The sequence below is a fragment of the Suillus discolor genome, assembly GCF_016758755.1.
Source record: "Suillus discolor strain FC423 chromosome Unknown F5147scaffold_34, whole genome shotgun sequence".
NCBI classification, from domain to species: Eukaryota; Fungi; Basidiomycota; class Agaricomycetes; order Boletales; family Suillaceae; genus Suillus; species Suillus discolor.
The window spans coordinates 157,832-179,501 of NW_024541281.1; the positions used below are offsets into that span (position 1 = coordinate 157,832).

The 21,670-nt window shown below is 48.4% G+C and overlaps 10 protein-coding genes across 10 annotated transcripts; 5 read left to right on the forward strand and 5 right to left on the reverse strand.

The window, feature by feature from the left end:
- Window positions 1-1,211: 1,211 nt before the first annotated feature.
- F5147DRAFT_761562 (uncharacterized protein) lies at window positions 1,212-2,634 on the forward strand (the record flags this gene model as incomplete). Its single annotated transcript, XM_041440534.1, has 3 exons — window positions 1,212-1,820; window positions 1,871-1,886; window positions 2,432-2,634. Exons 1-3 carry the CDS (start codon window positions 1,674-1,676, stop codon window positions 2,632-2,634), a joined length of 366 nt encoding a protein of 121 aa, XP_041291752.1. The 5' UTR covers window positions 1,212-1,673.
- A 7-nt stretch (window positions 2,635-2,641) lies between these two features.
- F5147DRAFT_699711 (uncharacterized protein) lies at window positions 2,642-4,495 on the forward strand. The gene is made up of 12 exons (XM_041437637.1): window positions 2,642-2,764; window positions 2,813-3,047; window positions 3,096-3,185; window positions 3,239-3,261; window positions 3,312-3,345; window positions 3,410-3,479; window positions 3,535-3,585; window positions 3,641-3,716; window positions 3,767-3,863; window positions 3,918-3,925; window positions 3,986-4,125; window positions 4,195-4,495. Exons 2-11 carry the CDS (start codon window positions 3,001-3,003, stop codon window positions 4,123-4,125), a joined length of 636 nt encoding a protein of 211 aa, XP_041291753.1. The 5' UTR covers window positions 2,642-2,764; window positions 2,813-3,000; the 3' UTR covers window positions 4,195-4,495.
- F5147DRAFT_699714 (Mif2/CENP-C like-domain-containing protein) lies at window positions 4,493-6,754 on the reverse strand. The gene is made up of 6 exons (XM_041437638.1): window positions 6,416-6,754; window positions 5,710-6,357; window positions 5,350-5,664; window positions 5,132-5,292; window positions 4,986-5,076; window positions 4,493-4,919 (listed from the first exon to the last, which is right to left on the reverse strand). Exons 1-6 carry the CDS (start codon window positions 6,717-6,719, stop codon window positions 4,726-4,728), a joined length of 1,713 nt encoding a protein of 570 aa, XP_041291754.1. The 5' UTR covers window positions 6,720-6,754; the 3' UTR covers window positions 4,493-4,725.
- An 80-nt stretch (window positions 6,755-6,834) lies between these two features.
- On the reverse strand, window positions 6,835-8,259 carry F5147DRAFT_699716 (mitochondrial ribosomal protein subunit-domain-containing protein). Its single transcript, XM_041437639.1, has one exon. It carries the CDS (start codon window positions 8,182-8,184, stop codon window positions 6,907-6,909), a length of 1,278 nt encoding a protein of 425 aa, XP_041291755.1. The 5' UTR covers window positions 8,185-8,259; the 3' UTR covers window positions 6,835-6,906.
- Window positions 8,260-9,442: 1,183 nt separating this feature from the next.
- On the forward strand, window positions 9,443-11,040 carry F5147DRAFT_746175 (nucleotide-sugar transporter-domain-containing protein; the record flags this gene model as incomplete). The annotated part of the gene is made up of 2 exons (XM_041439821.1): window positions 9,443-9,669; window positions 9,723-11,040. The coding sequence occupies 2 exons, from the start codon at window positions 9,443-9,445 to the stop codon at window positions 11,038-11,040; spliced, it is 1,545 nt and encodes a 514-aa protein (XP_041291756.1).
- A 2,526-nt stretch (window positions 11,041-13,566) lies between these two features.
- Window positions 13,567-14,242, reverse strand: F5147DRAFT_699723 (uncharacterized protein). Its single transcript, XM_041437640.1, has 3 exons — window positions 14,176-14,242; window positions 14,000-14,125; window positions 13,567-13,946 (listed from the first exon to the last, which is right to left on the reverse strand). The coding sequence occupies exons 1-3, from the start codon at window positions 14,212-14,214 to the stop codon at window positions 13,848-13,850; spliced, it is 264 nt and encodes an 87-aa protein (XP_041291757.1). The 5' UTR covers window positions 14,215-14,242; the 3' UTR covers window positions 13,567-13,847.
- A 20-nt stretch (window positions 14,243-14,262) lies between these two features.
- On the forward strand, window positions 14,263-15,402 carry F5147DRAFT_578449 (uncharacterized protein; the record flags this gene model as incomplete). The annotated part of the gene is made up of 2 exons (XM_041431439.1): window positions 14,263-14,793; window positions 14,884-15,402. The coding sequence occupies 2 exons, from the start codon at window positions 14,263-14,265 to the stop codon at window positions 15,400-15,402; spliced, it is 1,050 nt and encodes a 349-aa protein (XP_041291758.1).
- Window positions 15,403-15,422: 20 nt separating this feature from the next.
- Window positions 15,423-17,577, reverse strand: F5147DRAFT_222984 (histone acetyltransferase ELP3). Its single transcript, XM_041428681.1, has 8 exons — window positions 17,455-17,577; window positions 17,168-17,403; window positions 17,042-17,112; window positions 16,706-16,993; window positions 16,169-16,651; window positions 15,987-16,110; window positions 15,571-15,937; window positions 15,423-15,520 (listed from the first exon to the last, which is right to left on the reverse strand). The coding sequence occupies exons 1-8, from the start codon at window positions 17,477-17,479 to the stop codon at window positions 15,444-15,446; spliced, it is 1,671 nt and encodes a 556-aa protein (XP_041291759.1). The 5' UTR covers window positions 17,480-17,577; the 3' UTR covers window positions 15,423-15,443.
- A 107-nt stretch (window positions 17,578-17,684) lies between these two features.
- On the forward strand, window positions 17,685-19,462 carry F5147DRAFT_699730 (tRNA-specific 2-thiouridylase). Its single transcript, XM_041437641.1, has 9 exons — window positions 17,685-17,797; window positions 17,846-17,907; window positions 17,960-18,097; window positions 18,150-18,247; window positions 18,298-18,374; window positions 18,426-18,692; window positions 18,743-18,926; window positions 18,978-19,133; window positions 19,182-19,462. Exons 1-9 carry the CDS (start codon window positions 17,704-17,706, stop codon window positions 19,303-19,305), a joined length of 1,200 nt encoding a protein of 399 aa, XP_041291760.1. The 5' UTR covers window positions 17,685-17,703; the 3' UTR covers window positions 19,306-19,462.
- Window positions 19,463-19,988: 526 nt separating this feature from the next.
- On the reverse strand, window positions 19,989-21,042 carry F5147DRAFT_223085 (uncharacterized protein). Its single transcript, XM_041428683.1, has 4 exons — window positions 20,840-21,042; window positions 20,637-20,790; window positions 20,423-20,585; window positions 19,989-20,371 (listed from the first exon to the last, which is right to left on the reverse strand). The coding sequence occupies exons 1-4, from the start codon at window positions 20,982-20,984 to the stop codon at window positions 20,324-20,326; spliced, it is 510 nt and encodes a 169-aa protein (XP_041291761.1). The 5' UTR covers window positions 20,985-21,042; the 3' UTR covers window positions 19,989-20,323.
- Between the last annotated feature and the right edge of the window lie 628 nt (window positions 21,043-21,670).

Consider the following 21,670-nt stretch of genomic DNA (forward strand, 5'->3'; position numbering starts at 1 on the left):
GATGATGTCTCCGGTGGTAACATCTGATATTCGTATGTCTTTCCAGTTTCCACTAACAAGACGGAGACCATCTGGAGTGAATGCGACTTTGTATGCCCGCTGTTCTATTTTCAGTAACACTTCTCCACTTGCTGAATTCCAAATGATGATGTGCTTATGTGTGCCTGCTGCTAGTTTTGTCCCATCCGGGGAGTACGACACCGAGTATGCACCTGGACCACTGCCCACTTTGAGTGGTCCGAGGACTATTTTTCCCGTCTCCCTCTTCCACACGCATACCGTTTCGTCCATTGATGCACTTGCAAATGTCTTGTTGTCCGGTGCAAATACAACATCCCAAACCAGATTCTCGTGGCCCTTAAACGAGACGGGCACTCTTTTGAGCTCTCTCTTGTTTGTCGCAACTTCCCAGACCAGGATGCTTCCATTCCATCCTCCACTCGCTATCCAACGTCCATCAGGGGACGCCGACACCGCGCAGACTTCGTGATCGTGTTCCAACAAGGGCTCTCCCACTTGTTTCCCCGTGTCCAGATCCCACACTCGAAGACTGTGGTCGGCCGAGCCAGTGACGAGGAGACGGGTACCGAGGATGAAAGCTACTTTGTACACATGCGCCCCATGACCCTTGAGTGTCAGTTCAACAGGCTGGGCGGGCGCTTTTGTGGATGCTTTGTGGGTGGTGACCGCCATTCAATCTTGTTCGGTATCTCGGTCAGCAGGAATATTGAGTGAGCAGCAATCACTTACATGCGCTATCGTAGTCGTTAAGTTGCATCTTCTGTAAGATACTGACTATCCCTGAACCCTGATGTCAGCTTTGCTGTAGACACGTGGTGTCCTGCATACGGATCATCTTCAGCAAATCTTCAGCGCTTCTTCCAGAAGTTTTCTTCAATAGGCGCCGTGGCCGCTTTTACTGTGTTCCAACCTGTTGTAACTGATACAATTTCCCGGCCACGTCCGAGTCAGTCGACACGGGATATCTTCTCTCATTCATCTTGTACTGAAAAGTGAAAACATGAATGTAACGAATTAATCGCTTGATACTGGTTGGATAGCACCTCCAAGTCAGGCTGAGGGAGAATGAGGTTCTCGTTCCTGCCAGCATCATCGTGTCTTGAAAATAGCAACTTGGCTGCATTGCATACTCTCCTGGCGACTGCTGCACCGCAAGGCAATCCATTCCGCGATTACAAGTTTGGCCGCTACGCGGACACGGAGCGAGAAATGCTGACTGGCCCATATACGCGCAGGATTAAGCGTATAAACTGCTAACAAAGTGGTATCGATATAGCGTGGGCGTCGAAGGACTGTTGCAGTATCTCCAGATGGGCGGTGGATCATGAGTGGAGCGTCCAAACGGAAGCATCCCTTCTGAACAGATAATACCAACTGCAGATCGAAGAAGGTGAAACAAGCTCCTGCGGGTAGGTGTACCAGCGTTTGGGAGGTCTTTGCAGCTGATAAGGACTGCGTGGTACATCGACTGGAGTCTATTATCATTAGACTCCCGCTGGGCCAGTCCACTTGAACGTTCAAAATTTTCAAATATCGAAGGACCCAATTGTTGAACTTTCAAACTCTCCTCTTCCCAAGCCGGTCTGGCCCTTATTATTTCCATCAAATATGCTTTTAATCATTGTCCTAGATCAAGGATCGTCATTCTTTCAATGAGCATGGTCCTCCGGGACGTATGTGATGGTGTCATCGAGCTTCGCGATCATCTGTACGATCTGGAGAATGTGATAGAAGCTGGTAATACGAGCTCACCATGTACCCATGTTCTTGCAGCAAAATTGGGGGAAGGGGTCCTCCGGGTCAGCCAGTAACATTGACAGTGATGCATGCACGTGTCATTCTCGTACAGGTAGAAATGCAGCACAGTGAGTAATCACAACCACCACCAAAGGAGGGCGGTGCTGCAGATAGGAAAAGATCAAGGCAGCGCTCAGCCGGAGCAGGGATGTCACGGTTTTATATTTAGGACGATTTATTGCGATCCAAACGATGTTGTGTTCATCGGTACCTGTTGTTAGTTTTCTCCCGTACGATACCTATAATACCTCCGAGTCCGAGTCATTCCCCACTTGGAGTGGTCCGAGGGTTATCTTGCCCATCTCCCTCTCCGATACTACAGTGTCACATGTTGCGTTCCCAGGCTGTCGTCGACTTCGTGAATATCGACTTTCAGGTTATGCTTTTCACCTCCCTGAATTTTAATCACGATTGTGTATCCTCGTTGATGAAGCGCTCAGGTTCGCGTCCAGTTCTCCTTTCGCGGACCCTATTACAGAGAACAGAAGCGCGATGAAACAACTACAGCTTGCTATGTCGCAAAACAAGGAAGCGAGAACTGCCGGGGTATAACAGACTAAAAGACTCCTTCGACGGGGATCATCCATCATTCTTTTGTTTTGTTGTTCCCCAGGTCATAGCCAGACGTGCTGGGTATCTGAACACATGACTCTTGCCCCATCATCGCAGATATCCCTCCTCAACCTGAATTTGAACGTTGCAGCTGGTTACGCCGAGCCAAACCTTGGTCAGCTTTATCTCCTTCTCAACTTCAACGTTGCAGCTGGTGATGCAAAGCCAGCTAGCTTTATCTCCTCTTTTCCTATCAAGTTCTGATTAATGAGGTTCATATAAGCAACCTTCTACTACGAAGAATAACCCTAGAGATTGCTTTTTGTCGGTAGGGCGTTAATCCCTGACCCATTAACCGCATATGTATTATAGCGCTCGTCGCTACTACATAGCTGTACGAGATTCCCTGCAATGGTCGGGTCTCACGCTAAAAATATTCCAGAGATCAGAAGATTGATAAGCTACAGCTTGTGACGCAAACCAAGAAGCTGTACAGCATATACAGCCTGTTATCTGGGGCATATAAAAGCCCTCCTTCCTGGACCTCTACTAACTGCAGGACTCGACGTTCTTTAATCCATACTTACTCTCAACTGCATTTTGTGCTTTAGAATCACTTTAGAATCTACCATGTCGACACCTTCGGGGACCATCGTTAGGAACTTGACATTTAAGTCGTGAGCGTCTTTGAGTTATAGCGCTGTTTCATCCTGACCGTCTTGCAGCGACGATTTCGGCCGGGAAACAACAATTTTGCTCGTTTTTGATACCGACATGGAGGGCCTCTACGACACAATCTACCCTGTGGTTTGGAAGTAAGCACCCCCGCTTTCACTCTCGAGGAATACAAGACTTTCGATGTTTTCAGAACCTTTACTTTCCCAGCGAGAGGTAGGTCCCTCGCGTCCAATTCCCACTTCAATTATGAACTTTCGTCTTAGGCTCGCGCAGCTATAATGTGACCTACTCGGACGAGTAAGTATTGTCCGAGAAATATCCAATATCATGCTCACGAACGTCGCTTTTATTCGACGTATAGCCTTGCTTTTTCCAAAGCAAACATCGGACATGATAACCTCGTTCAAACTTCTAGTTCCCTCAAGCTGAAGGTGGGAGACTACATCTACTCTGCGGTTCCCACCACAAACACAAGCCATCATGCAGCCAGGCCAAAAAACCACACTGTCCCTGAAAGATAAAAGAACACGTTTCTCTGTATGAATAGCATTCATCTGCCTTCATCTCTGCAGTTTACTAACAACCTGTGTAGCCACCTGTGAACTTTGCTACCGGAGATCACCTGACGGCAGAGAACGAGACTGGGTTTATTCAGGACCTTGCAGTCGGTTTGTAACCCCAGTTTCTTTTCTTTTTCTTACCTCATTGGAATCATAAGGCTTTTATGACCCATCAAAACCCGTCATATATGACCTATCAAGAGCCGTCATAATTGCCAGTGGGCCTGATCCGATGCTCTTCTTCAAAGAAGTTGGGTGTGTCAACTCCCCTTCATTCTCCCTCCAGGAAACTCACAGTTCATACTGCAGGAACGGAAGTAAGGCCACTGCTTGATGGAAACCGGTCCTGCGCATCTACGTCGAATCGAACTATAAAGAGACCGAGGTCTTGGTCGGTGCCATTAAAAGCACTGCCATCTTGGAGCAGGATCTTCACCAGCTTTTTCGGAACACGGTCTTCAACCTCGAACGGAACATACTGACTGGACGTTGCAAACTCACGAAGACTAAACCGTAAGTAAGTCGCACTGCCGCTGGCATATAACCGTTACACCAAAAGGTAATATACTGAAAGCTTACCTTTCAGTACTACCGGCGACTCGGAGTCTAGGGCACAGTGCGCAAACCAACGAAGGAATGCCAAATTGATGTGCATGGTGACTGTTGTTAATGCCTTGTTCTCTGTTTTCGCCGCCGCCCCGACGGCCCCGTTCAGAGTCCCAGTTGCTTGTCTTGTATAACCTTCCATCTCGTGTAGTCACCGTTATACCATATTGGGTCGACTGATCATCAAAACGATTGTCCTGATCCCGCTCATCGTAAGATGAGTAGCGACTTGAAGCAAAGACCTCTTCAAGTCGCAGCTCGTCTTATCGTGATAGAGGCCCTGACAGAGTTTGAGTGACCTGACATAATTGGGATGGAATACAAGGGTATGAGTATTACACCAAGTGCTAGCGGATATAAGTATGCTAAGCCAACGCTATAACCGTCCCATTCATTTTGTCGACAGAAACGACACTTAATTATGATAAGTTACAGTGAACCGATGACGATGAAAAAGAAACTGCAATATAAAGAATGCGCTATTAAATTCACAAATCTCATGCTGAACTATTCACATCTTCATCGACGTCCCCCTCTTCGCTACCGAAGTCGCCCCCTCACTTAACCGCTGGGGATGCGATGAAGGAGGCGCAGAGTGCGATACGTGATCTAGTTGCTGGTCTTCGTCTAACGATACCTGGCGAGCTTGCGTGAAAAAGACTTTCGCATCTCGATCGGAGATGTTCTCGATGTAGTAGGTGTTGCCTGAATGTGGTTGCGGTTTATATTATTTGTGAGACCAGCGGACGGGGCGTGAGGAATGGGACTGACCACGCGGCACAATGAACATGCCCCCTGTAGCTACAACATATTGTGATTCATGAATCACAGCGGCTACGGCGCCTTCAATGACGTAGAAAACCTGCGTAAAATAAGGTGAATAGATTGAAATGCGCAGTGTAGTGACGAATGCGAACATAAGTATTATCTTTTGTGCCTTTGCTTGGTTTGCGGCCCTGCGGGGGTATACGAAGGACGCCTGCCGCAATGAAGTCGCCCTCCCCGAAGACCTTTTGAAAGAACCACCCGCCGCCAGCTGCAGGTCTCGGATCGACCTTTTTTGCTGTGTAGACAATACCTGAAACAACGATAGTCAATATAAGACTATAAAGTGACGATAGGAGAAGCTACGTACGTCTTAACACAGGCTCCTCGGTGGCATAGTCAATGACCACACCGGATTCCTGTGTTTCGTCGTCCCAGCCTTCCTCGGGGTCAAATGGCTCAGGTATACTCTTCGCACGTTCACTGCCTGTGCGCTTGCGCTTCTTTCCTGCCTTCCCGAGTGGTTTAGGAGGCTCTTGCGGGATGCGTATGATTTCTTTAATTTGAGGAACGAGAATCAGACCAGAAGTATCACCACCATAGACGACTTTTTCTTGGCGCCAGTATTCAAGAGGCTTGTACCGATGCCGCCGACTGCGACGTACCCCATCAGGTAGTGGAGAATCTAAGGTGGATGAATTTCTTGTTCATGGTGTAAGAGGTGACTTACTTTCTTCGACTGATTTGATGACTCGTTTGGGTGCACGCGCTGCTTTTGGTTTCTTCGGTTGCTGCTCTTTCGGTTTTTCTTTGCGTGGCTTCTTAGGGGGTGGGTCTTCATCTTCTTCCTCATCTGGCGCATTCTCAACTTCTTCGAGTCCCTGGGCAATATCCTCATCGATCTCGTTTTCCTCCTGTTGCCCCAGCTCTATATCTGCGCGCCCCTTGCCCTTGCCCTTGTCAGCCTTCTTCGCCTGTGATGCTATCTGTTTTTCGACTTCTGCAGCGTCATCCTCATCATCCTCGTCCGCATTCACATAATCAAAACTTGTTCCTGTTTGCGGCGGGCTGTCGTCGTTCGGTAGGGGATCATAGTCAAAGTCTTGATTTGCTGGCTCGAATTCGGGGTCGGGAGCAGGGTCAGGCTCACGAGGGTCGTTGTATACGGAGAACGACTTTGAGAGTACTGAAGGTCCTGCACCATTCACAGTAGATTCACGCCTAGACGGTGCAGTGCGCATACGGGGCGAAGGTACTTCGTCAAAGTCGATCTCAGACGTTCGCGGGACGGACCGCGACGAGCCTGGTTTGCGCGCACTGTTAGGCGCCATTATGGAAGGCGCATTGGTAAGGTAAGCCAGCGGACTGCCCTGGTTGCCTGTGGAAAATTATGGGGATAAACGCGTCGGATCCTACTTGCGGTCAAAGTCACTCACTTTCTGCCAACTCCATGGACATCTCCCCATCCTCGTCGTATTCGTCGACTTCTGGAACGGGAGTAGCGACGACTGGGGCCTTCTTCTTGCGTGATTTAACTCGGGGCGGTGTGCGATCGTCAGCTTGCTTGATGACCTCGTCGAATGGCTCGAATTCATCAGAGTCACGGCCGACGTATTGGACTGCAATTCCGGTTTTCTTTCCGAGGCCAAGATCGTCGGCGCGGAATGGAATATGTTTCTTTGGGGGGCCGCGGCGACTACCTATGCTTGATTTTCTGCGGTCTGTAGATTCGCGTGGCATCGTTGGTGACGGCGAGCACCTAAGCTGGAGGAGTAAGTGCCGTGGGAAACTTAAACAAGACACGCTTGTCGCGGTTAATGGGTCACGGCATGTCACGCGCACACCACGCGTTTGTGTCACTTCGCGAGCCACAAAAGGTGTGGCACAAGGTGGATTCAAAGAGTGTCAATGTGATTAAAAAACTATACTATGATTTTTCTAAATCCCCATTCCCGTTCGTATCAGGACCCTTCTTTCTAAGGATCTCCTGCAAAAAGTCTAGTGTCGTCTCACTAGGATTGCGTGGTGGTGGTTGCGTCGACTTGCGCACGATATTATCGAACCTCGCTGCGCGCTTAGGGTGTGGGGTGTGATTGGCGAAAGACTGCAGAGGTTCAGCCGTGATGTACTCCAGTGAGCCAGGTCTATGTGTGTTGCTTTGGGAGTGACTCTGCGCGTCATTTGCAAATGCTGTCATTGAGAGCTTCGCCGCTTTCAACCCTTGCCTCTTGTGTACCACTTCTGGAGCCTTCTCCAACACTACAGACTCAGGCCTGAGGTTCGTCACACCAGTTTTGCTTGGATCGCCCCACGTCATCACGTTGCCCACTCCTTTGTTCTTCTGCTGTACGAGGGTGCCCATACCAGCGTATGATGCCACGAAATATATGGGCTTTCCTTTGTCGCCCTTTACCTCTTCAACCAATCGTCCTTTGTGCTCCTTCGTAGAGAGATATGTTTGAAGTGGTGGGAAATGAGAGTAATGGAGACCTGCAGAGCGATGTGGTACGCTTTCGAGTGAACGTGATCGAGGATGCTCTCGTACTCCTTCAGACTCCCACATAGCGAAGTCATCAAGGGAATAATCCGTTGGAAGTTTTTCGGGAGGGGCTTTTTTCGCCTTAGACAATCCTTTGGGTGTAGACGGTTCCTTGGACGAGTCTGCCTTCATCAGATTTAACGCCTCTTCCTCCCTCTCTTTCATCTCCCTCTGCTTCTTTAATGCTTCCGCCTTCATCTTCTGATATTCAAAGAAGTGCTCGCGTTTGCGACGGATATGCGCAACATATTTCTTGAATTCCGAGTTGGACATAGCATGGACATTGGGGACAGCAGGCGAGCACCAACATTGTGGGTCCATCCGCATTGGCGCATACTCCGAGTCCACCATATCACCAGAATCCTCGCTCGACGGCCGACGCAACTCTTCCGACCTGGGGTTTAATTGCAACTCATCCCAGTTCTTCATCCACATGGCCTGAGGCTCTGCAGAGTTCCATTCTGTCTGCTGTTCAAGTGAGTCCACAGCCTTCACTGTGATGTAAGCTCCACGTCTACGTATCGGGAGCGGACGTTTGAAGCCCCAGTTGCCGCGGTGAGCATCACCACCGTGTGTGGTGTAGACTTGAGCGATGCGAGGGTCAAAGGAGGAGAATTTTGACCGTTTGAGAAGAGTAGCGAAAGGAGATTGTACAACGGAAGCCATGCCTAGACGTCCTCGTCAAGCAACAAGTCCAATTTTCTGTGATGCCCGATACCTTGCCAAATTGGGACGACTTTGTAAGTCCGCTCGGTATTCGCCGTGCTATTCAAAACCTTCCTTGTTCGCTCTACTTTTTTTTTCAACAAAACCACGACGTCCAAATTACTGTTTATCCTCTGCTTTACGCAACTTTCAAGGATGGATAGTCCAGACAAACGTCGAGGATTAATCTGTTGTCTCAAAAACAATCTTTGCTGAATGTTCCTCCCACTGGTCGAGGGATGAGGACGCAGGATCACCTGGAGATGCCTACAGCTTTTTTTCGTACTGATGTTTGTAGATGGGTACCGTGCAATTACAATATTGTAAGTCGTGCATATTCTTATCGTTTGAGCTGTGATGGGTACCGATGCATGCCGAAGAAGATCATCCTGGTAAAAACACACAACCCGCTCGAATGGGTCCCTTGAAGTGCGAGGGTGTCTGATGCGGTTTTTGTCAAAGAGCCGCACAGACAGATGGGTGTGGATGGAGAAATAAAGGCGAGGCTGAGGTATCGCATTGGTGCCCATCCTGTGACTCGATCAGGAGCTGTGATGATGGGCTGATGACAGTTTCACAGATTGCATAGCTTGGTAGGTTACACTTAGCGCCATGAGCCGGATAGTCTGTAGTTCCCATGATTATGTCAAAATGTTGCTCCGTATGTAGCCTAGAATGAGTTTAGAATCATAATATATGAAGTTGATCATAGAACCATTTTGTTGATCAAGTGACTTATTACATAGCCGATGTTGGTGAATGTCGTGATTTTTTATGGATACACCTTTTTTGTGTGTGCGCCTCCATCATCCTCAAAGTTTTTCCTACACTGCCCCAGTGCTTAAGAGCACTGACTTTGTTGAAGACTAATACATCCTTGCTCTCTTGGCGACTTGGTTTTAATTGGGTGGCCACAGATTTTGACTCTCTATTTAACTGCCACGGTCGAATCGGACGAGGTACTGCTTTTCATAGACGATTTCTGTTGCAATCCTTTCTCATCCCTTTCACGTCAGCAAGCTATAGCCTTTTATCATATTTCTTGTCGGTCTCCGTTGAATTGTACGTGGAAGGAAGCACACTGAACGATATCCGAACCAGCCAACCAATCGCGTTCGTTGAAAAAACGGAACACGCACGAGTAGTCAGTGAAGTCATCCGTAGCGCCCTTTCATTCTTTACTAAACCTTGGTCCGCAGTGCCTTCATCTTCACATGAAATGTATCATCGTGCATACCCTTCCATTCGTTCCGTTCCTTCATCTTCCAACCTCTCCGGTATCACAAACACCAGTCCACGCCTAGCCCCGTTGCTCCCTCCCTCAGGCCTTCACGGTCTCTCACCCAAATCAACTGGGTTACTTCTCAACCAGCATCTGAACGCAGCTCTACCAGAAACAGCTCCGAAACATCCAACAATCTGCGGAATGCCTCTGAAATACGTATCGTGAGTTCAATCAAGTGTTCGGCCTACAGATGGCTAACTTTCCCATGTATCAGGCTCATCACCCTTGCCGTTCAAAATGCAACCTTATCCATTGTGATGCACTACTCTCGCGTATCCACGCCCCCGCACCTGTCATATTCTCCTGCAGCAGCAGTACTACTATGCGAAATACTGAAAGGATCCATATCCTTCGTCATTGCAATATGGAGAGCACAGGACATATCAGAATCTCATTGGTCATCCCGGAAATCTTTCACTGGCTTCGTGCAAGCACTCTTTCCATGGTCTGCACCCTTCCGCCAAGTATGCAGTGAGATTTTTAGCCCCGATTGTTGGAAGCTGTCCATACCAGCCGTCCTTTACGTCGTGCAGAACTCGTTACAGTTCGTTGCTATCAGCAATTTGCCCGTGGCGTCCTTTCAGGTGGCATATCAAATGAAGATCCTAACTACTGCGGCGTTCTCAGTCATCCTCCTCCGGAAGACGCTATCTTCGACGAAATGGCTATCCTTGTTTTTTTTGGCGATTGGCGTTGGTATCGTTCAGGTGCAGACGACTGCATCGAATAGCGGAATGCGGGAGATTCGAGTGGGGAGTGCACATGATGCGGCACCTCTACACATCCATATTATGAGCCCACTAAAGGGCTTTGGTGCGGTCACTGCTGCCTGCTTTACATCCGGTCTCGCAGGTGTCTACTTCGAGATGGTACTCAAGAACTCCAAGGCAGACCTGTGGGTGCGCAATGTCCAACTCTCGCTCTTCTCCCTTCTCCCTGCCTTCCTCCCCATCCTCTACGGCCCTGCGCAACCGCCTTCTATGGGTTTCTTGAGTTACCTCTTCCGAAACTTTGGTGGATGGGCGTGGGCCACGGTGGCAGTACAAGTCTTTGGTGGTTTGGTGACCGCTGTCGTGATCAAGTACTCGGACAATATCTTGAAGGGATTTGCGACGTCACTATCTATCATTCTATCCTTCCTCGCCTCCGTCGTGCTCTTCGACTTCCACATCACCCCTTCCTTCATCATCGGGGCTTCCACGGTGCTCGCAGCAACTGCCATGTACAACCAGCCCGCGTCGCCTGAGACAAAGATGACATCCACGATCAGTGGCGGCTCAAAGCCATTTTCAGACGCCCCTTTAGGTCCCGATGATCCCATAATTGGGCAATTCCCATCACAGAAGAGGTCGTCGCCGTTTGGAAGCCCCCGAGCTATCGCCAGTGCTCTGGGCCTTGCAGAAAAGCCCTCGAGTATTGTTGAGAGCGACTACTTCTCTGACATGGAATCCACCTCGCGATACCTCAACGCACCATACGGTTCTCCCTTTCCGTCACGTACGCCCACGCCCAGGCCCGAAGAGCGGCTGTAATTAGCACACCAGGACATAAAAAGAACTCATCAGAACTTTCAACTATTATACGACGTCTTATGATGATTTTTTCTGAATATACCCGTTTCCTAGATCTTTGCAAGTAAGCTCTTTTTATCACAGATATTGCATTGCGCCACTGCACCATGATCTCACAAACAGGCAAATCTGAATCTATTTCATGGTTATCATATCAAATCTTCTCTCTTTCATAGCCCAGTCACATTACGATTCATCTCGCTCATTCCCTGCAGTCTTTTCCGATCGCGCCGCTTCAGAATGTTTTGTGCGTTTTTGCTATTCTGGAGCTCTTGGTGCCGTTCACATCAGATTGCATTTCTACTTTTTTGCCTAGTTTTGCTACCTTTACGCACGAGGACTTGGGGTAACTGATCATGAACTTTGAACTTTTTAGTAGAGTATCGACTTTTGCTAACATGTTCTGTTAGCTGTAATTGGGACTGAATTTACATCTTTTACATCTATTGTTCTGGCTTGCTGAGGTATCAATTGCATAGATAACATCGATAATCAGCGGTGCAGCGCAAGAACCTGCCTGCCTCTGGCGCAGCTTTGAATGACTGTCTCCCGGGTCCCCTCCCTCGCCGGGGATGAATGTAAGCTTTCGTTGAACAAATATCAACTCATAGCGACTCGGTGCATGAAGGGCCTTCTCGGGGCCCACTTCCTCCAAGAGCGCCTTCTTGGCACACGATCTCATGGATCATGATTATCCTATCTGTGGTATTTCGTGTTGGACGTAGGTATGCGTACTCTTGCTCTTGACATGAACAGTTCACCAATCGATATTACGCACCCTGGCAGTCTCAAGGTGCATATGGAACGCCAGCATGCGCACGATGTCTGATCTGGCTGTCGCTCCACAGTATACTCAACGTAACTTCCCTTGGTGTCGTACAACTTACTAAGATCGGCATCAGATAACTACTCTCTTTCAATAACTAACCTAATTGCAGTGATGGGCGGTACGCCAAAGACACGTTCAACGTGACATGTGCCAGGGCTTCTTCCGGTGGCATTTGGGCCATATCCTGGGAGTTCTGCCCTCAGGGTCTTCAACACCGACCGAACTGTCGAGTAACTGTCATGTTCCTGTATGGCCAGTCTGGAATGTTCGGCACTGCAGTACATGTATTTATCTGATTGTCTCGGAGGAGATCCAAGGAGAATATGTCTTTTTATGTTGCAGGCCAAGGAAGCAGAAACAGCCTTTAAGGGCCTCTTTGCTGAGCGCTGAGCCTCCAAGTGCAGAAGTCGAAGCCCTTCACTGGTAGCAATGCCACCCCGCGCTTCCAAAAACCTGACCTGTCAGACGTGCGTGAGTGTCTTTTGGCTACTGGCTTGTGCTTATTTCTTTGTCCGTCTTGCAGCAACGATCTCGGCAAGAAAATGACGCTTGAGATCATTTTCGCTACGAAAGGGATGGTCTCTACTATGGGATATACCATCCCGTAGTCAGGATTCAAGTACCATAAAGCACAGGCCGCGGATGGGAACTTCATTAGTACTTTAAGTTGCAGGTTGCAGACTCCTATCTACTCTGCGATTCACAGCACGGACACGAGCCATCATGCATCATGCAGTAAGGTGACCAAACTACGCCGACTGGGGAGTTTTCCCCTCCGTTTCTCTGCAAATCTTGCCCTCGTTGTGCCTTGATCTCGATCGGCAGCTCACGAACGACTTGCCTAGACCCCTGAGACGGGAGCTGATGCATATGGTTTCCCGCAGGTCGTGAACAAGACCGGTGTATTCAGGACCTTGTCCTTGATGTGACTACCGTTTTATCCTTGTTTTCACATGGTCTAACCACGAAGATTTTTGGACACGGTAGAGGACCTCCCTATGGGAAACTCACAGTAGACAAAGGAGAGGTCGCAAAAGACTACATGGAAACTGGTCCTTAGCGCCTACTACATCACCAAGCAAATGAGATTTTGCTCGGTACCATCGATACGCAATTGCAGAACACAACCTGGAACCTCAAATTTAACGATTCCACCGGAGTACACACACGAAGATGCCAAACTGAGTTACCCAATAGCTACTAGTGTTTGAGGTTAGGATCTCGTTATTTTCGTAACATCCTGATTCTGAGTCCCAACAGCCTGATACGGTTGTTTGTCTTGTATCACGTCGTCTGACTCTCGTGTGGTAGCTATATCGTGTTGAGTCGTCTGTGTTTTGGATATCACCATATTGCGCTGGCTTTTCATCGGGCCATCATTTCAACTTCATGATAATTTGATGGCTATCGCATTGGTACTCTGCACTGTGAAGTCCACAAATACCTTAGAGAACCGTATAGTGCAACGTTTCTCGAGAACATGCGGAAGCCTCTCGGATATAACGTCACGGCGTTCTAATCGAATGTCGAATGCACATTAACATGCTTTTCTAGCTGGGAAAATCAACGCTTGATGATGAATGGCTTGTTGACAAACGAAGTATGGGTCATTGCGGTGATGTGTGCATCCGCATAGGACTCATTACTTTGACGTTGGATAACCGAAAGTGCGAGTATCTTTGAGTTTCAGGGGGTACAGGCAGCAAGAAATTGACGACCAAGAACGTTTCGAGCTCAACTAATAGTGAACTGTGAATTTTGTGTAGAAAGTCGACGTCTGCTGGCATGGTCTAGTTGTTCTGTTAGCTATAAATGTGACTGAAAATCCGTCGTTGAGTCATCTACTTGTTGTTCTTCCTTTCTGAGGTATCGATTGCATGGATGAGAAGAGTAGCGATACTGAGCAAAAAGGGCGGCAAGCTTTCGTTTGAGAGTCCCATCAACTCGCAACGAGCGCACGAAGGGCTTTTTCGAGCTCGCCCCCGCTTTCCAAGAGCGCCTTCTCGGCATGCGATCTAGGAATGCCTAGTTCATTTACCTTCAAAAGTCCGGTGGATGAGTTATGCACTAGATGGAGACTGTAACACGCACGATGAGATCGACGTCCTCTCGTTTCAGGACAACAGCATCCTTGGAGGACTTGGTGGGTTTGAGCGTCATGACTTGCCGCAAGCTCTCTTCGAGCTTAGTTTTGGAGTATTGATAGCCATCATTGAACTAAGGTTGGGGTGAGCATGATCATGAGGGTAGTGAGAACAGTCACTGACAGCCGCGAGGACTTCTGCCTCTCCCCGTCCGTTATTCATGTGGTATTGCTATAAAGGAGTATCGGAGTATGCCGACGCCTGTTATTCATGTCCATCGAACTGGAATGGCAAAAGCTAAACTCATCACTAGCGACCACCCTCATTGACATCCTCAACAGACAATTAACGACAACTCAAAGACCATCCTTCATCGGTCCTGTCGAAATCTCCTCGCTCGACTTTGGTACAGTCCCTCCAGACATCGAGCTCGTCGACCTTCGTGATATATACCGCGATTTCCTCGATGACTCTGATTCTGACTCCAATTCTGAGCCAGATCATGACAATGTGAAAGTAACGGAGGGTGCAGGGGATGATGAAGACGGGTTTGAGTGGGTGTCAAGGAAGGGGGCACGCCGGGGGATCGCGGAGGAAGGTCTGGCATATCATCATCTGCCACCACACATTCGTTACGGGCGCAGTCCATCCGTGGATTTGTTTGCGTCTACGCCTGCATTGCATGCCGGTTTACCGAGAGACGTGTGGGGCGGGGGCGCTATGCATGTGAGCATGCCTAGCCTGGGCGAATTCAGGCCGACGACGAGCAGCTTGTCGATACCATCGTTTGATCCTAGTTCGGTCTATGATTCGATGCCCCGCGCGTCTATGACGCCAGATAAGTCTTCTCCTTCTCCACAAAATCCTCCGTCTTCACGCCAGGAACCAGAGCCAGCTCCAACCTCTCCGCCCGATAATCCAGATCTTCAGCTGCATCTCTACCTTAATTGGCACTCCAATCTCCGGCTCACGCTCACGACATCCTTATTGATCAATTACCCTTCCCCGTCGTTCATGTCCCTTCCGATTAAGCTTTCAGTGACAGGGTTGGTGTTCACGGGAGAGGTGGCTGTCGCGTACGAGGGTTCGCGTGGCCGAGTGCACTTGTGCATACTCGATGAATTGGATCCCTATGGTCCTGCGTGCAAACGCCCACGAAGTCAATCCAGCACCCCTCCTGAAATGGACGAAGACAGCGGAAAACGCGACGGAAAACTTTTGCCAATTGGCCAGCGCCTCCTCCCGTCTATCTTGATCGAGAGTGAGATTGGCCAGGCGGACAAACATGTTCTTAAAAACGTGACGCGAGTCGAGAGGTTCATTCAAGATGTCATACGGAATACAGTGGAGGAGGAACTCGTGTTTCCGAATTTTCATACATTGATCATTGGCGACCAAGGACGCTCGTGAAAACGATAATGTAATGTACAACCATAGTGTAACTGTATATGTCATAGTAGTGATTTGCTCATGTAAGGGCCGTCGAGCTCGTAGCCAAGTTTGCGGTAATAATCTCGAGTACCGACACCTGTGGAGAAGGTGAGTGGTAAGCTTCTCCTTGTAAACCAAAAGTCGGACCTGATATGACGGCGAGCTTCACACTCCCATGTTCCTCCCGTGCTATTCGTTCTGCTTCTTCCATGAGCAGTGTTCCAAACCCCTGATGTTGGAATTTCGTTGGGTCGCGCCCGTGTACTGGGACCGCAGTGCCATAGACATGGAGCTCACGGACAATACTCGACCCTCCCGCTGCACCTTCCTTGCGCACAAGCTCAGGTCGGAAGGTACCTTCTTCGGAACACTTCCGTAGACGAAGAAGCCCAATCAAGATGTCTTGCTCTGGGTCCTCGTAAGAAAGGAAGGTTTCCCACCCACCATTGGCCGCATAATCTCGTCTAAGGAGCTCGACAGATCCCGGTCGTACTTTGTGGTGTATTTCGTGTATCTGTATGAACATCAGTATTCGAGCCACTATTTCAGGACGCCGCACGCACGCCAACTTCGCGATACCGCACATCCCTGCATTCTGCACCAAAGTCTTTCATTCGATTGAGGGCCAACTCTCGTAGATTGCCTGAATTTTCACAGCCGCTTGTGACCAGCGGCAATGGAATATCCCTATGGGAAACAGTTGTGTTAGAATCATGTTGTTTCACATCGAGTTCACGAGACTAACCTTTGTACACGATATACTCGCGTCCACGGAGGTACAAGCGCCAATATCCGAGCAACGACATCCACCAAGACATTCGGTGTGTAATTCTTGTACTTGCCCGTCCGCCAAAGCTCATACAAGCCTGTCCCTCGAATGACCAGAGTAGGATATATCTTTAATCCATCACTCCTAAATGCTGGATTCTCAAAATACTCTTTGAACTGCTCAAGATCCCGCTCCAATCCCACATTTGGGAGATCAGGCATCATGTGGGCGACGACTTTGAACCCTGCATCTTTTGCCATGTGAAAGGACTCGGAGACTGCACGCACAGTATGTCCACGATTTGTGTCTCGGGCAACGTCCTCGTATACTGATTGGACGCCAATTTCGAGGCGCGTGCAGCCGTAGCGGAGCATCTGTGATAGATGGGGCCTCAAGCAGTAGTCTGGTCGCGTCTCTATGGTTATCCCGATCGCCTTTGACTTGCTCTGTTCCGAGTATCTATACGAGGCATAAATATCCTGCTGTTTGAAACCAGAATAGAGCAGTATTTACCGTACCGCTTCATCAACATCGGTGCCCGTGAATCCAGATAGAGCGTTATGTAGCTGTGCGACGAATTTTGCGCGGTAGTCCTCTGGCATACTCATGAAAGTACCGCCCATGATTATGAATTCGACCTTGTCGACACTATGACCAAGGGCTTTTAGCTGTTCGACACGACCTCGCGTCTGTTCGTACGGGTCGTAGCGCGCACGGATGGCACGCATACTTGTTGGTTCATACCCAGTGTAACTTTGCGTGCTGTAATCAAAATCAGAATCCGGCCCACCTGGGCAGTATCTGTACAGGGATGAGGAACACAGATAGAGACAACAAAGTGGAACGTACACGCAAATGTTCCCTGTCATAGCGATGTGAGGACATCGATGCGGTTTGCACATCACTGCTACCACAGCGATCTACGAGGAGCCATCAGATCCAACGGGTCTCGTGGGAGGTAGACGAGCTACATACACCACTGGCCGTTCTTATAGGCCTGGCACGAAGTTTAGGCAAAAGAGCCTTTTTATATTCGTCCGGTATGGCGCTGATGATATCTACCAGCCTCGGCACGCCCCCGAAGCCATATTTCTTAGAGATCTTTGCGCGGAGTTCATTCAGCGAGACTGTTTGGTTAGAATCGTGGGCTTTGATTAGTTCTGCGGCGATTCCTGACGTTACACGAAGAAGGATCTCGGCCTGGGAGGGGCCTTACTGAGATTGTGAGTTGGTGGATAAAAGTGAGTGTGTGATGAGTTTACCTTCGGTTTTTGACCCTTGAACCATTTATAGGCTATCAATTCGGTTGCCAAAAATTATGTGTGTTTTGTTCCTTTCTGTGAGTTTGCTTGCTTGTCGTGCAATCCGATCTTGAAGAATTAGCTGGTGAATGTATATCTACTAGGAACTGCCGAATCCCGATGTGACTATTACCTCGGGTCACACATTTGTCACGCGCTATTCCGTTGTCACACTTTGACTCACCGAGGCCCGACACAGGCTGAGCTAATATGTTTCGACAATGTCGCTTTTCACGACTGCAAAAGTTACAGATTCGTTCTTATTATGACTCCAGGACACATGCTCCGAGAAAAGGCGACAAAGGTGAGTTAGATTATCCAGTAGTAAATTCCTCATTGATTTCGCACCCAGTTGTCGTTGCAATGTCCGGAGGAGTGGATTCCTCAGTCACCGCAAAATTACTAGCGGACAAAGTAAGCATCATATGTCATACTGTTACAACTGACATATTTTCTGTACCGGCAGGATTATGACCTATCAGCAGTGTTCATGCGTAATTGGGATACACGCGACGAGTCTGGTTCAGATCATGGATGCGAGTGGGAGAAAGACTGGGAAGATGTCAGACGCGTGTGCGGGGTGCTCGATATACCTTGTAAAATGGTATTTTTTATCTGATTTACTTTTACAAGCTTCTAAGTTTGCTTACTCAAAGGTGGATCTCTCCCGTGAGTACTGGACGCGGGTATTCGAACCCTCCTTGAAGTCCTGGGAGAGCGGTATCACGCCCAATCCTGACGTGTGGTGTAATAAGTGAGTTGTTTTATATCTATATCAGTATTTTGTTCTTAATCTTGGGTCAGAGAAGTTAAATTTGGCGCATTGCTGGACCGCCTGACCGAAGATCCTGGGCTTTCAAACACTCCATGGCTTGCAACTGGTACTTGATCTTTTTTCTGTGCTCGATTCAACTCACCTGCTATGCGTGCAGGCCACTACGCAAATAAAGATTGGAAATACCATAACGGCGTTCCGCGACCAAGACTTCTTCGTCCTCACGACGTCACAAAGGACCAGACATATTATCTGTCTTCTGTCCCTGAACGTAGCCTTTCCCGTGCTATTTTCCCTCTAGGATCCATAAAAAAGACAGAAGTCAGAGAGCTCGCCGTGAAGTGGAATTTACCAACGGCTGCCAGACAAGAAAGCATGGGCATATGTTTCGTGGGGGAGAAACGTAAATTTCATGATTTCATATGTGAGCTCAGACTTCGTGCCTGGCATCACCCGCTGAACCTTCTAGCTCAGCTCAATATATACCACCTAAGCCTGGGCCGATCATCGATCTGGAGACAGGACTCCAGGTAGGCGAGCATGCAGGGCCGTGGAATTTCACTATTGGCCAGGGCGCTAAAGTGAAAGGTCTCAAAGAGAAGACCTTTGTTGTGAAGAAAGACATCCCAAAGAATATAATATATGTCGTACCTGGAACGTCAGTGTTCTCATATCCTCCTTGGAATTACCAACGTTCGTTAATTTCCAGAGATCATCCAGCGTTATACGCACAATCCTTGACCATTCGCGATTGGACGTGGATATGGGCCGATAGTCCACCAATAGAGCTCATGCGTCCTGGCGGTCTCAAAGCACGTATAAAATTCCGACATGTGATGTCAGACATAGGCTGCTCAGTGTACTCGTGAGTCCAGCCGTTGTTTTATCGTTCACAATCAGTTAATTAGGTCAGTGACAACGATTGCATTCGCATCGATTTCGATGAGCCGCAAAAGGCCATTGCACCAGGACAAGTTGCAACGATTTACATTGAATACTGGTGTTTAGGATGCGGTACAATTGTGGAAGTAGCTTAGGTGCCGCACTCTATTTCAAATGTCATGAAACGACGAGTTCAACAGGTAATGATGTTCGTACCTGACTTTTGATTGCAAATTCTACAAAATTTAATAATAAAAGCTATTTAAATTTTCTTAATAATTTTATTATTCATGTTTGATCTAATTATTGCGAAGGGGATTTTCGTGGATGACTGTCGCCTGAGTATCTGCATGAATTATGTGCAGCTGCCACTTCTACTTCCAAAGTAAATCCGTCTTGTACTCGGGCACAGCACCGATGGGTTCCACATTTTACTCAGCGTAATTTCCCTCTTGCGATCATCGTCCAATTTGACACCAGCACATCGGACTGGTACTCTTTAACCTCGTACAAGCGTTCCGTTCACTTTCGGACGTCTACCATCGAAAACCAAGATAGATGAATTAGAGGTAATGCAACAATACAGGACTGATGTGCAAGATGCATACTAGTAGTGTGAACAGAGGACAAGCACTGTAAATTTGGTGAGAGGTGAATACAGCACTATAGAGCCTGTACGCAGGCAGACACTCATATGTTGATCATTAACAATGATTCAAAGTGTTTGGAGTGACATATGAAGTTGTGCGAACATAAGGAATTTGTTACAGTGCCCACCTGGCCCAAAATTTTATGACAAATCAAAAGGGCTCTATGTCATACATGTACTTGCGGGGAAAAGGCATTTATGGCTCAGCTCCATCTTGGTACCGTACCAATCAGCCAAACTACCGCTCCTAGCGTTTGTCGCGGCGGGAATCCTCACATGTTCGTGCATGTCGCGTATAAAGTACTATAAATGATAGGTTTTAATGTCGTGGACAGTATTATGGGAGCTCCAGTGACGTATTCTTGCACCTTTCCTTCCTCCCTTCCACCTTGCTCAAGATCACACCCCTCAGCTGGCTTCTGAAACCCGTAGCACCCGACCCACACGCTACCTGCGGGTTCCACCCGGGCGGGTACTCGGGCACCTTCTACCCATATCAGGCCCTATGTACGACCATATATCTGTCACGTAGTAGTGAAGAATGTATGGTCGGAGCTAGTTGTGTTATCAATCTATTCGAAACAGTGAGGATGCAAAGATAAGATATGAGAATTGAGTCGCACCGAATCCCTCAAGAGGCCAAGAACCAAGGCTAGACCTTCAAGATTCTCTCCTAAAGTGTATTGTTCAGAAGATAGAACTCGCCCAGTACCATCTGGGTGCCTTTTGTACACGAAGAAAATCCACTGTTCTCCGCTGGTGACAACACCCCTGATGACATTTAAGCTATCATAAAGTTAGACTACGTCACGGAACATAGAGCGACAGAGAGCTAACCCCCGCAATTGGCAATATGAAGCCGCAGCAATTGTAGCTCGAGATAGACCAACCTGAACCCTATCGAGCTCAGCTTCGAAGATGCTGGACGACATTAGTTCCTGGGTGTTTCCGAGAGCCGCCAGTGCTGTGGTTGGATTGTTCAGGAGGAATGCTAAAGAACGGTTCAAATCCATTCTAGCACGCGACAGAAAATGACTGACCGGTGTACTTAGCGGGGAGTTTAGTCACCAGGAAGTCAATGACCCCACTGAACGAACGTTTGGCAGACCCATCAAGTTGGTTGAAGATCGTGCTAGGGATATGGAATTCTGGAATTATGTTCACCGTCGTGGTATCCGGAGACATGACCGATACAACTCTCAACAAGAGTATGTTGATCAAGATGCGACATCCAGCTTCCGTCTTTGGAGTTTAAATGAGTATACAGTCATTCATGGAAATCAGCCACCGTAACATACCACTGTGTGACGCGGCCGCGCACTAAACTTATCAGAAATCGGGTAGTCTCCATCGGAAGACACCCTGGTATATCGGTAAGTCCAAAAGTTTTGGCTTCTTGGCTCTTGTCGCTGGTCAGAAAAAGTGGACCAAACGATATTCCCACTGAAGCTAGCATTGTTGAATCGACCTTAGAGAAGGAAACGTCCTAAGGAGAGGCTGATCAGCGCTGTGAACAATTCAGCGTCATTCACATCACCTTAAGGTCTTCCAATTTGCCACACAGTTCTCGGATCAGACCAGCAAGCCCTTCATCAAGGTCAGAACGAAGTTCCTCGAGCTTATAAAGCAATTCGGTTGTATCTCCTACAGTTAGGTCTGCAAGCTTTTGTCGGTTGGCAATGGGAGGCATGATGTGCGATACACCGACAGATGCGAGAGACATAGGGGTTTCTAACATATATAAGCTTGCCGTCGGCTCGGTGTCAATTGTGTCCACCCCGTCATGCTGTGCAGCACGCAGATTTGACCATTGACCTAGTGTGGCCGTTTCCTCCTCTTAATTATACGTATCGTGTTGAATTTCACGTGTA